The sequence below is a fragment of the Streptopelia decaocto genome (genome assembly GCF_964273445.1).
Source record: "Streptopelia decaocto genome assembly, chromosome: 7".
In the NCBI taxonomy this organism is placed as follows: Eukaryota; Metazoa; Chordata; class Aves; order Columbiformes; family Columbidae; genus Streptopelia; species Streptopelia decaocto.
The window spans coordinates 4,969,758-4,981,953 of NC_138661.1; the positions used below are offsets into that span (position 1 = coordinate 4,969,758).

General features: G+C 48.9%; 2 protein-coding genes across 2 annotated transcripts; both read left to right on the forward strand.

Annotated features, from left to right (window-relative positions):
* Positions 1-569: 569 nt before the first annotated feature.
* On the forward strand, positions 570-2,915 carry LOC309442481 (inositol 1,4,5-trisphosphate receptor-interacting protein-like 1; the record flags this gene model as incomplete). Its single annotated transcript, XM_082058347.1, has 2 exons — positions 570-668; positions 1,827-2,915. The coding sequence occupies 2 exons, from the start codon at positions 570-572 to the stop codon at positions 2,913-2,915; spliced, it is 1,188 nt and encodes a 395-aa protein (XP_081914473.1).
* Positions 2,916-3,972: 1,057 nt separating this feature from the next.
* Positions 3,973-9,820, forward strand: GNPNAT1 (glucosamine-phosphate N-acetyltransferase 1). The gene is made up of 6 exons (XM_082058324.1): positions 3,973-4,059; positions 5,954-6,141; positions 6,841-6,903; positions 7,524-7,651; positions 8,115-8,176; positions 8,583-9,820. Exons 2-6 carry the CDS (start codon positions 5,970-5,972, stop codon positions 8,728-8,730), a joined length of 573 nt encoding a protein of 190 aa, XP_081914450.1. The 5' UTR covers positions 3,973-4,059; positions 5,954-5,969; the 3' UTR covers positions 8,731-9,820.
* The last annotated feature ends 2,376 nt before the right edge of the window (positions 9,821-12,196 follow it).

Genomic DNA, 12,196 nt, shown 5'->3' on the forward strand with positions numbered 1-12,196 from the left:
CCCCAGCAGCAGCGGCTCCGTGCCCTGGCCAAGGTGCTCCCGCGAGCGGCCGGGCCCTCCATGCAGGGTGAGAACCCACCCCCGGGGCCGCGTTTCTGCCCCGGCCCCGTCCAGCCCGGCCTCCCCCCGCCTGCGCACTCACCGCTGGCCCAGTCCGGACTGGGGCAGCGCTGCTGCTGGCGCCCCTGATAACCGCCCCGCGGGGACTCGTCCCCTGTGATGTCACAGGCGCCAGAGCACGTCACAGGTACGCCCGCTGGCCCTGCCCGTCCGGACCACTCTGGCCCAGCCACTCGCAGCTGCCCCTGGCAACCAAACACCAACCCTGACAATGTACAGACCCACCGAGCCTGACAGCACTCCCAAGGTTCTGTTTACAAAGCAGACAGAAGCCCCCCAGACCCTTCCCAATTATAAAAATGGGTGATGCGACCCACGGATGTTTTGCTCCCTGACATCCTATCCCGTGAGATGGGATCAGCTCCCTTGCTGCTGGCCGCTGCTCTGGTGGTCATGGATGGGCCCTTGTTGCCTCTGGGATGGCTGATGGTGGAAATTGCGCTGGGGACATGGGGCCTCTCCATGGCAGGATCTCTGTTCCTGCTGTGCCACTGCGAGAGGACGTTGATTCCAAAGAGACAATTCTGAAGGGTGACGAGGGGGTGCAGGTGCCGTTTTCCCAGTGGGCAGCTCCCACTGCCGATAGAGCACTGGCTTCTCCACGTCCAGCACCTTCAGTTCGGTGGTACCAGCTCCCCGGAGTGTGTCTGGGATCAGCAGATTCTCCACCTGGACCCCAGTGAACACACGGAGACACATCAGCAGTGCCTCTCGCTTGGTCCCGGTGCAGGTGGAGCTGCCAAGGAGTTTCTTTTCCCATCTGGAGTCGCCACCACAGTTGTGAGAGTGTGAGGGGAAAGTAGGGAAAAAATCATCTTTGTAGCCACCCTGGTCTCCACTCTATGTCCCTGTGGGATGAAGTTGTCGCCTGCAGTCAGCTGTGCGCCTCGCAAACACAGCTCTGGGCATGAAGAGCTCTTTCAGAGCCTGTCTGGTGATGAGCAGTCTCGTGAGCGATCTCATGGCTCCATGTCATGGTGTAACTCCAGCGAGCAATAGAGCCACGATAGCCGCTTGTTGACTGCCCCCTCCTCCCATCTGCGCATAGGGGAGAGACATGAAAGGGAAGGGAGAAACTCGTGGAATGGCATAAACTGAGTTTCATAAAATAACAAACTATCACTAATACACCACTAGTAAAAATAATGTATATGAAATGGAAATAAAACATAAAAGGTACCCAGTGCAATTCCTCTTGAACTCTGCCTGCACCGAGCAGCCCATCCCAGGAAGCAGCACCCTCGTCCAGAACAACCGATCCCAGAGGGAGAAGAGAGAAAGAGGCAGAAAGGCCCAGCGGGCTCTGCAGAACGGCAGAATGGCAAAAGACCGAAATAAAGAAACTCCTGAACAGAACTCCTCCAAACAGGTCTCCGTCCCAGCTCTGACACTAGCCAGAAGATCCCCACTCTCCTTAAATATGAAGCATGACGCTAATGGCATGCAATATTCTAATTGATCAGTCTGGATGCTCGTGCCCCATCTGTGCCCCTTTCCTGGTGGCCTTGCTTCTAATACGGGCAGTGGGTGGCTCAGCTTTGCTTGCTTGCCTTCTCCTGGATCCTGCCTGTTATGCAGTGCTCTCAGTTCTCTAATCCCAGACAATCACATCTGCACCCTGGACTCTCCTTCACCTCTGTGAAACCCCCCAGTATCTGGCATCATAGATAAGTAACTGTAGGAAGAGCAACTCCAGGGGTGTTTAGAGGCCAGTTCAGAACCGGGACAGAGATTGCGAAGCTGTGAAGAACCTGGTGGAAAAATTCATTGATCTCTTCAACTATGAATTCTCCAACACTTGGTATCCTGAGCTGCAGAAAGCCATCGAGGTGGGCAGCGCCTTCGAAGGCTGGAGTCCCCAGGAAGCAGACCTGCCCCACTGCCTGCTTGTGTCTCTGAAGCCCCCCCGTGGACACATCTTCCACCTGGAGCCGGGCCCCTCATGGCCGGCGAGGAACTTCCGCATCCGCGTGGAGTTGGTGTGTACTTGTGAGATGAAGCAGCCAACAGCAGAGACACGTTGCTTCCTCCACGACCCCAAGGAGGAGCAGAGTAGGAAGGAGGGCCCCAACATCCTAAATGACCTCTGCACTGACTCCTACCTGGATGTGCAGAAAACTGCGCGCTATTTCCAGATGTTCGTGAGACGTTCCCGGAAGGATCTGCCTGAGTCAGCCACACACCATGTAATGGTGCTGCGCTCAGAGTGCTCCTGCAAATTTCGGGTGACACAAGGCTGGGAAAAAAGTCTCTTAAGTGAGTTGATGTTTGGGGTGCAGGAAGGCGCCTCGGACATCTTTGTGAGCAGCCAGTATACAGAGGCTGCCTACACCCCAAGCACAATCTGGCCAGAGACCTATGCTGTGGCAGAGATGAAGTTCTTCAGCTATATTGCCAGCCAGGCACAGCCTGACACCTGCCACCTCAGGTGCCTGCAGCTCTGCGTCCGCTGCCTGCTGGGCAGAGACTTTTCCACCTACACATTGAAGACCGTTGTGATGCACCTGCTGACCATTATACCCCTGTCACGCTGGCGCAAGGACACTTTCATGGAGCGGCTGGAGGACATCATGCTGTACCTGCAGAGGTGCCTGAACAAGAAAGGCCTCAACCACTTCTTCATCGGCAATGATAACATGCCTCAGGAGATCATCTTGCCCCTGGAACTGCGAACGGCTAAATGGCTCAACCTCTTCCAGTACCTGGAGCACAATCCTGACGCCTATGAGGAGGCATGGCTTGATTTTCTGGTGCTGCAATGTTGGCTTCGTAAACTGGTTCTCCACGAACACTGAAAGAGGTCGTCCTGCACGAGGAGGCCTGTGACAGGGACTCCGTTACCAACCGGACAGTGACTGTGCCCCTGACTTTGAGACACTCCATTCCTTCTGGGAGCTTTGCCATCTGCAAAGTTGCCAATAAAAGTTGTATTTGAATCACATTCTAGCTGGAATGTGTAGGCAATAAACAGAATAGAAACAGAATCATAGAATCACAGAAATTAAGGGATTGGAAGGGACCTGGAAAGCTCATCCAGTGCAATCCCCCCATGGAGCAGGAACACCCAGATGAGGTTACACAGGAAGGTGTCCAGGCGGGTTGGAATGTCTGCAGAGAAGGAGACTCCACAACCCCCCTGGGCAGCCTGTTCCTGTGTTCTGTCAGTTTCAATGGGAAGAAGTTTCTTCTGATATTTAAGTGGAACCTCTTGTGTTCCAGTTTGTCCCCATTACCCCTTGTCCTATCATTGGTTGTCACTGAGAAGAGCCTGGCACTCACCCTTTATATATCTGTAAACATTAATGAAGTCAGTCCTCAGCCTCCTCCAGCTCCAGAGCCCCAGCTCCCTCAGCCTTTCCTCACACGGGAGATGCTCCACTCCCTTCAGCATCTTGGTGGCTGCACTGGACTCTCTCCAGCAGTTCCCTGTCCTGCTGGAACTGAGGAACCACAACTGGACACAAGATTCCAGGTGTGGTCTCCCCAGGGCAGAGCAGAGGGACAGGAGAACCTCTCTGACCTACTGACCACCCCCTTCTAACCCACCCCAGGTACCATTGGCTTCCTGAATGCCATTGGCCTCCGCACTCGGGCGGGAGGGACGAACCCGATCGAGAGCAGCGACCGCCCTGCACCCCGCCACACTGCCCAGAGCGCGCGCACTGGAGCAGTACCAGATGAGAGGGGCGGGTCTTCTATCAGAGCGGGGCGTGGTCTGGCAGGACACCGCCCAATCCGCGCGCGGGGGCGGGACTGTTCCCTAGAGTCGCGAGGACGGCGCGGAGTTCCGTGCGCGTGGAGGCGAGGCGGGGTTGGCGATTGGCTGCGTGCTCGGCGTGCTTGCGTGCGTGCCGGGCCCCGCCCCGCCCCTCCCCTCCCGCCACGTCCCTGCGGCGGAGCCGGTGCGGGCGGCGGTTGGTGCCGCGGCCTCGTGTGCGGGTGAGTGCGGGGACACCCGGGAGGTGAGGGGACACCCCCGCGGGGCTGTGTGAGGCTAGGGGCGCCGCCGGGGGGCTGGGTGTGAGGTGAGGGGTCCCCGCTGAGGCGCTGCGTGTGGTGTGAGAGGATCCCCCCACGGGTCTGGGTGTGGGGAACCCCGGGGGGCTGGGTGTGAGGGGAGGGGTCCCCGCTGAGGGGCTGCGTGTGAGGCGAAGAAACCCCCCAAAAAAGACTCTGTGAGGGGACCCGCTGGAGGGCTCAGGGGGGTGTCCCGCCCCCGAGGGGCCGCTCCAGCCGAGTGGGGACCCCGCTTAGGGACCGAGCTCGGGGTGTGTGGTCCCCCCGGTTCCTCAGGGCTGTCCCGCCCGCCGGGGCAGGGCCGGGCTCTGAGGCCGGTGGAGCCCTTGCCGAGCACCCCCGGGACCCACCGTTTTGGGGTCCCCCCCGGATACCTTGCTCCTCCCCGCCGTTCCCGGAACAGAGCGGGGTTCAGGGCCAGCACCTGCGCTCGGGGTGAGCTCAGCGGGGCTGAGGGGACACAAGCTGGAGCTCCTACCCCTCGATTTTTAATCCTTTTTGTAATGGCCGGTGCCTTTTAATTCATATTCCTGACTCCAGAAAATGCGTGAAGCTTCAAACTTCTTCCTGCTCCAACTGTGCCACAGATAGTTTGAAAATAACTCTTAGTTTATCACACTATCACTTCAAAAATTGTATTTCCTTCATGGGCTTTTCTACTGCTGTGTGTGTTTGGTATTCAGTAACCCCGAGCTGAAATTAATTAGATTTATTTTGTTCTATACAGGACACTATTTGAATGTTACAAACACGAATCCTAGGAAGGCTTTGTAATGGAGCTGGGTGACAGCAATATTAGAATAATATACCTAGGAACAGAGATACCAAACGTATTGCTGGAACCAGGGAGACTTCAGTTTTGTTTAGTAATGACATAATTAATACACTAGTGACAGACTTGCAGATATCAGTGTGATCTCATCACTAAAGCTCCAGGCTGGGACTTGGAAGACCTGGATTCTCACTTCTGACTCACCCGTCTATGGAAATGTTTTTCTTTGCACATAATTTTTCCTGCTGTTTCATTTTGAAAATTCACGTGGCATGAGAATTTGTATTGCTGTTTAATCGCTGTAACATCAAGTGTTTTTACTTACATGTGCAAGACTGAGATGAGAGTGGGGATTTAAAGGCCAGTGTATACCAGCAGGTGGCATAAAAATTGATTTTGTGTGTGTGTTTGTTTGTTTCTTTGTTTTTAGAGAAGTTTTTTCAGTTGGTTTTCCAGAGCCACCTTCTATTTTGAGGCTGGCATGCTGCAGTTACACTGAGATGCTTCATCACTAACCTCTGTACTTTCTCTGGGCAGCTTGACAGGGCTGTAAGATGTCTTATTTTCAAAAGTGTTCATCCCAAATACATTTTTCTTTCTGATGTTTCTTTGACCTGTCCAACAGTGTTTGCCTACTGTATTTTTAAAGTTAATTCGAAGGTGTATAAAAAACTTACTGTCGTGAAAACTTCCCATGGTACGCTCTGTTCATACCAGAAACCTGACCAGGTATTGCACAGATGACAATTCTTTTGCTGTATCTAGGAATTAGGGAACTATCTCTTTGCTTCCTCTTGTCCCTAATTCCGAATAATACACAATTCCCGGATCTCTCTTTAATCATTAACAGGTGTCTCACCGTCATCTTGGCAGTTCTGCGTTTTACCTGTTAATACACAACGAGGCTTTAGAGCTGCGATGGCGTTCGTTTTGTAAATACACGGAGCAAACACGGCTCCGTGAGAAATGCGTGTGAGCAGGTGTGTCATCTGTATGTTCACTTTTTGGCTGAGATACCAAATATTTCTGTGTGTTCCGTTCCAGAACACCTGGTGCAGCCATGATGCCTGTTGCAACCATGATGCCTGACGACACGCCGATGTTTGACCCAAATATTCTGCACGAACTTGACTGGAGTGAGAATACGACGACGTTTTCTCCTGCTATTTCTCCTTTAGATCCAGGAGATGGCCTAGTTTTGAGACCACTTTGCACGGCTGATTTAAATCGAGGTACAATCCTGTTTAATGATAATGACAAATAAAAGCTGGGTGCTGAATTAGATAATATGTATTTCTACATGATGCCTCCATAGATTAGGATTGGGCGTTTTATCTGTGTTATTTTTATCAGTAAGGAATTTGAGCGATTGGCACTGTGGATTGGAGCTGTGTTGAGTGACCCTCAAAATTGGTTTTACTGTTTTAACTTCAAAAAGAATGTTAAATTAAAGTCTTCCAAATAATCCTCAGCTTCCTATTCACCACAGCTTTAGGGAGGGAGTATGGTTGTTCATACTATTCCCATTAATATAAGAGTAGTGTGAACCAGCACGTTATCCTTAATGTACAGAGACTTCCTCAGTTCTATAGCTTGGACAAAAAGATTGTTCTGAACGTACAGCTTAATATTGCTTAATTTCAGGCTTATGGTTTTCTTTCCTGCATGTGTGTGCCTCCTGCACTGAAGCTGCAGTTTCCTGCTGGTGCATTAGCTGATCCTCCAGCATTGCTCAAGGCGGGAGTTTGATTTGAAGATTACAGTCTAGTTCTACGCTCCACAGAGCACAAGCTTTTACATACACCTGAACTGGATGGTGCCGTGGGGCTGGACGTAAACTCTCCAAACAGCCATGTCAGGTTGTTCTGTGTTAATTGTGTGTCTCTGTCCCTCACTGAAGGTTTTTTCTTTCCCTCCTTTTTTTATGACAGGCTTTTTTAAGGTTCTGGGTCAGCTGACTGAAACTGGAGTTGCAAGCCCAGAGCAGTTTATCAGTGAGTATATCATTATTTCTTGGCATTTCCATCGAGGTTGCTGGGAACCAAAGGATACTGATGCTGACAGCAAATCTACTCGGGTGTGAAGCTCCCAACTGCCCGATGCCAGAGGGATTTATTAGTTCAGGTCCCCTTTGGCACTCAGTGTTGCAGCTATCTCAAAGGGTTGGGACAGGCCTAAATTGTAATCCTGCTTTTGAGACCCCGCTTTAGATCACCAGCAGAAGGGCCTACTGGGTGCTGGGTTGTTTTGGCTGAATTATTGCAGCGCTGGTAGAGAGGCAGAGGCTCGTCTGATCACAGCTCCACAGCGTCCTGAGCTTCGTCACTGCTCATGCTGAGAAGTAAGAAGACTTAGAAGTACTGTCACTGTTGTAGCACCCATCTGCAGGGACTCTGGAAAGGGAAGGTTCCCTTGGCAGCTAAGGAGAAGACTTTTGTTTAATTTCTGCTTTTTTTTACCTTGTTCTCTCTCTGGGTTAGACTCTGGGGCTTTCAGGTTCTAGGGTTTTAGGCACATCTTCCTGATTTACATTCACAATGTGTTGCAAGCATTAAGACTTCACAGTAATTTAATCTGAGATTAACGGTGACCATTCCACTGTCTGCTCCCACAGAAACCTTTGAGCACATGAAGAGATCTGGAGATTACTACGTCACTGTCGTAGAAGACACAAATCTCGGACAGATTGTTGCTACAGCAACGCTGGTGATAGAACATAAGTTCACTCACTCCTGTGCAAAGGTAAATTCTCTCGCTGCAGCTGTAAAGTGAGGAAAAAAGATCCCGTCCCCAGACTCCGCGCGTGTTATTTTTATGGTGTGATGAAGTACGTTCTGCTGAGTCAGCGACGGAGGCACTTTAAAAATATCTCCCATCCTTGGGCGCTCAGCTAAATAGGAAAAGGAAGCTTTGGCTTTTCTTGGGGGGAAAAAGAGCAGTTTGGTGTCTGTCCCATTCAGCTTTTGAACTCAGAGGTGGTTCTGCCGGAGCAGATGGCTGAGGATCTTGCTGGAGTCCCAGCTGGACGTGTGACAATGGGGAGGGAGAGGGACACAAATCCCTCTGCGGGGAAGGGCTGTGGTGGCACCACAGCTCCCCTTGGGTGCTGGAAGGGGCGTCACAAGCATGTCGACGAAAGAAAATCCAGAGCAGTGGGGAAACTCTCATAACAGTGTTTGACTAACACTTTCCTGTATTTTCACAGCGAGGGAGGATAGAAGATGTCGTTGTCAGCGGGGAGTGTAGAGGAAAGCAGCTTGGGAAACTGTAAGTATTCTATTTCGCCACCTTTGTTCAACAACAGGCAGGTACACGGTTGGTTTCTGTCCCCCCACCGCACCACACAAGCCCAGAACCTGGCAGTTCAGCCCTGCAGGTTTGCTGGGCAGATCCTCCCAGTCAGACCAGTTAAAAAGAGTTTAACCAGATGGTGTCACCAGCTGGCAGAGCGAAGCCAAGGTCCTTAAAACAGTAACAGAAAATTATCTGCAAGATGCTGGTAATTTGCTCTTTTTTTCTTTCCTTGTGATAGCACCTATATTGTCTAGCGAAAAAAATGCAGAGTGCTGTAAAACTTCAGTATTGTAGGTCTGATAACGGTAGCTAATTAAATGTTAATTGATCCTCCCTTCAGGGTCCTTTCATTTATCTCTTGGTTTTGTGTCTTTTTCAGGTTAACATCCACTTTGACATTGCTAAGCAAGAGACTGAACTGTTACAAGATTACGCTTGAGTGTCTGCCAAAAAATGTGGATTTCTATAAGAAGTTTGGCTATTCGGTATCTGAAGAAAACTACATGTTTCAACGGTTCTTTAATTAAGAACTTATAGTAATTTTTTTTAAAGACTTTTGGTGGAGGAGCTTGTGCTACAAACATTCTCTTCGTGAAAAATTGATATAGTTTATTGCTGCAAATATAACGATTCCTATAAATAATGAACATGAAATGTGTAAATCCTGCAAAGAAAAATTACTGACACTTTAGAAGGGTCCTTTGGGTTAGAAAATAAGCGCTTAGAACTAATTTTTACTACTGTTCAGTCCAAGTGAAGCTTTTTTGTTCTAGCTGAGTTACAAAGGACTCTTGTGAAAGGGATGGTTTTTAACCAAAGGTATATATTTTTATCTCAAATTTTTTCTTGCCTTGTATTTTTCTAAAGGTTTGCGCTTCTTTTCTCGGTAGCCAAAGTGCAGCTGGCGGGATTGTTCTGTACTTGACAGAAGGACGACGTAGCTTGGGTAGGGATGCTTCTCGTGCACAGTTAGCGATACAGAACGGGCGCTCGTTCTGCTCTTTCCACAGAAGTGCTTTCGGTATTAACGTACCTCACGTTTTATAGGCACTATTTTCCAAAACTGAATTTACTATGCTAAAGCTGATGTTCCGAGTCTAAAAATGGATGCGTACTTCTCACTGCAGGGGTCCTGCACTTTAGCTGATAACTTTGTTTTCAGGATAATTACTTGTTTTCTGACACAAAAAAAAAAAAAAGCAAACAAGAAAATACTCAATAGTTTGCTGCTGTTTTGGAGCATCCCTCTTGCTATAAAATTGGATGATTTTAGCACTTTTGCCAGCGACGGCAAGCAAATAACGTACAAAACCCTGGTTTTCAACAGTGGTGTTTTGTGTGGAGAGTGACAAATCCTACATCTGTGACTTGGGCATTATAAATGCAGGAAGGTTTGGCCAGAACAGCCAGTCCCGTTTGTGAACAGTTGGGCCTTACACAATGTCCTTTCATTGTGGTGTGGAGAGCTACTTAAAGCTGTGGTGGGGCTTCTATTTAACGTTCCTGATGGTACTCCACTCAATATAGTGTTTCCTTAGTGATGTTTGGTTTATTTATTGATTATTTTTTTAAAAAAAATCTTTGTTTAGGCTGAATAAATTAAGACTGCCAAATGTATCTGGTTTTTGTATTGCTGTGTTGTTCCAGAGTAAGTGTGTGCCTGGTGTTGCCCCTGCTGCAAATACCCTTTTTTCCTTTCCCTGGACTGAAAAATACCACTTTTTGAGACTCCACATGGGTTTTGAGCGTATGTCCAATGCACATTTGCACCTTCTCAAGTCTGGTTTCTCTGCAGCAAGTCTCCAAAGGCAAGTCTCAGCTTCTTCTGCTGGTGGAGCCTTTCCCTGCAGGCAAACTCCTGCAGCCAAACAGCTTCATGGCTACTGACACCAGCCCAGGCTGCCAGGACCACCTAGAAAACACATCTAGGAGCCACTTTTGTGGGTTTCTAATGCCTCATTTTCTTAGGGATGTTTGTCCCAAGGGAGGGCTGGGCCTTCCCCAGATGTGCTCTGCAGACACAACATCCAAGCAGCTTGAGCCCCAATTGTCAACTAATTGTATGAAATCAGCTACTGCTTTACACTGGCCCAAACTCACTGAGGTGCATTTTCTTGCCTTTCAGGGTTTTAATTAATTCTGAATTTCTACTAATTTAAAGTGGATTATTTGAATTCCAGGATATCTACACCATCTAAATAGCTGCAGGAGCCCTCATTAAGAGTTAATGAAAAGATTAGTACTAGTGAGGAGCAGGTGATTGTGTACCCAGCTTAGATCATTGTAAAACAAATGAATTCAGTGGAAAGCTGGATTTTGTGGCTGCATGACAATGTCCCTCTCTGCTGGGCAGAATCCAGCTCATCAGCATCTCTTGAATGCTGAAGGCTCTTTGTTCTGGCCCAGAAGTGATGTGAGGAAAGGGACTGTCAGCAGGAATCCCTTCGGAGGAAGATCAGGTTGTAGGTGTAGCAGTGTCCACTGCCAAATGTGTTAAACTCACCAAGTATATCTGCAGTTTTCAGGCAGATGCTGTGAAGCTGTTACTTCCTAGACTGGGGACTTAAAAACGCTACTGGTTCCCAGCATAGCCCAGCCAGCTGGATGAACACCTCATATGCAGGTCTATGTATTTTGAACTGTCACAGGAACCAGGAAAATGTCACAAATAACAGCACTGAACAGCAAGAATTTGTGTTAAAATATATTATGCATCTCCTAAATTGAAGCAGCCCTGTTAATTTATCTACAGTACAATTGGCTCAGCAGGAAAAAGCAAGATGCCCTGCTCAGGGAACTAAGGAACTTGTCAGAAATAAACCATAAGAAAACTACCATCTTCTCTGGAGGTTTGGTGTTACCTCCTCCTTGGATTTCATTTTTTGGGTAACAGCTCTACCCTGTGAGGAAGAAAACTCCAGCTCCTTCATTCAGCTACTCTAAGGGCACAGTGAGGGACCCCTGCTGCCACTTACACCTTTGGTGTAACCACAGAAATCAAACACTAATTGAAATACCTCCTGGCAGGAAGCTAAATGAGACAGATGTCAAGAAGTTTTAAATAAAAGGCTTAATAATAGATGTGAGGAGAACTAATCTCAAATCCCTTAGGATCTGAGGCTGTTATCTGCAAGGCAGCAGGCCAAGAGACCAGAGTGGCTGTAGAAGGCAGCAGCAGGGGGTAACAGCACAAAAAAACCCCACCAGTTTGGTGGAAAATCCTCAGTCACCAGGCTTGTTTGTCTGTGAAATGATCTTCCCAGGGAAGCACCAGCACCCCAGTGACACATGAACAAGCCTCACTGGCAGGGGCCAGTGATATGAATCACTGGTGTTCCACCCATGTGTCATCTCTGCCCCTTCCCAGAGGAGCCGAAAGAGAAAGCAGTTTCACACGAGTCTGGTTGCCACTCTTGTTTCATCAGTTGTCACTGGCAGCACTTGTTGAGCTGTGCAAGAGAGAGACCCGCAGACCCCACTGCAGCCACAGGGTCAGCAGTGAAACAGCTTTTAAAGAACCTTAACAGCACATCATAAACCCTACACCTTGCTGAGCCCATCAGTCCAACACTGACTGGCTGTAGTTGGGTTTGCACAGCGCTTCTGAGAAGCGTTAAAGCCGCACAAACCACGCTGGTAATTCCCAATTTGAAAACTTCAAAGTGCTGATAAGCATGTGGCCTTAATTCACTCTAACGCTTTAGAAGAGCCAAGGTGAATCCTTCAGGTCTTGGTAAGATTTATGGTCAATGCTTTAGGCCTTAGTTTTCAGATACCAACGTAATTTTTACCTCAAATGATGCAACTATTGTCTCACAAAGGCAACTACTCCTCCAATACCAGTTTGAAGATGCACTGTTCTAGTGGACAGATGGACCATGCTGGCTTGTTCAGCTTAAAACAACCTATAACTAGTTTAATAAACAGCTTTTAAATGCTAGCTATAAGAAAATAATTCAGTCTTGATGTGTGTACCATTGGTAGCTGCCCTCT

Bases quoted from the DNA above. Each gene is read 5' to 3' on its own strand.
- GNPNAT1 (XM_082058324.1), top strand. From the start codon at position 5,970: ATGATGCCTGTTGCAACCATGATGCCTGACGACACGCCGATGTTTGAC. The intron at 6,904-7,523 runs GTGAGTATATCA...CTGCTCCCACAG, and splicing joins AAGCCCAGAGCAGTTTATCA to AAACCTTTGAGCACATGAAG. The intron at 7,652-8,114 runs GTAAATTCTCTC...GTATTTTCACAG, and splicing joins TCACTCACTCCTGTGCAAAG to CGAGGGAGGATAGAAGATGT.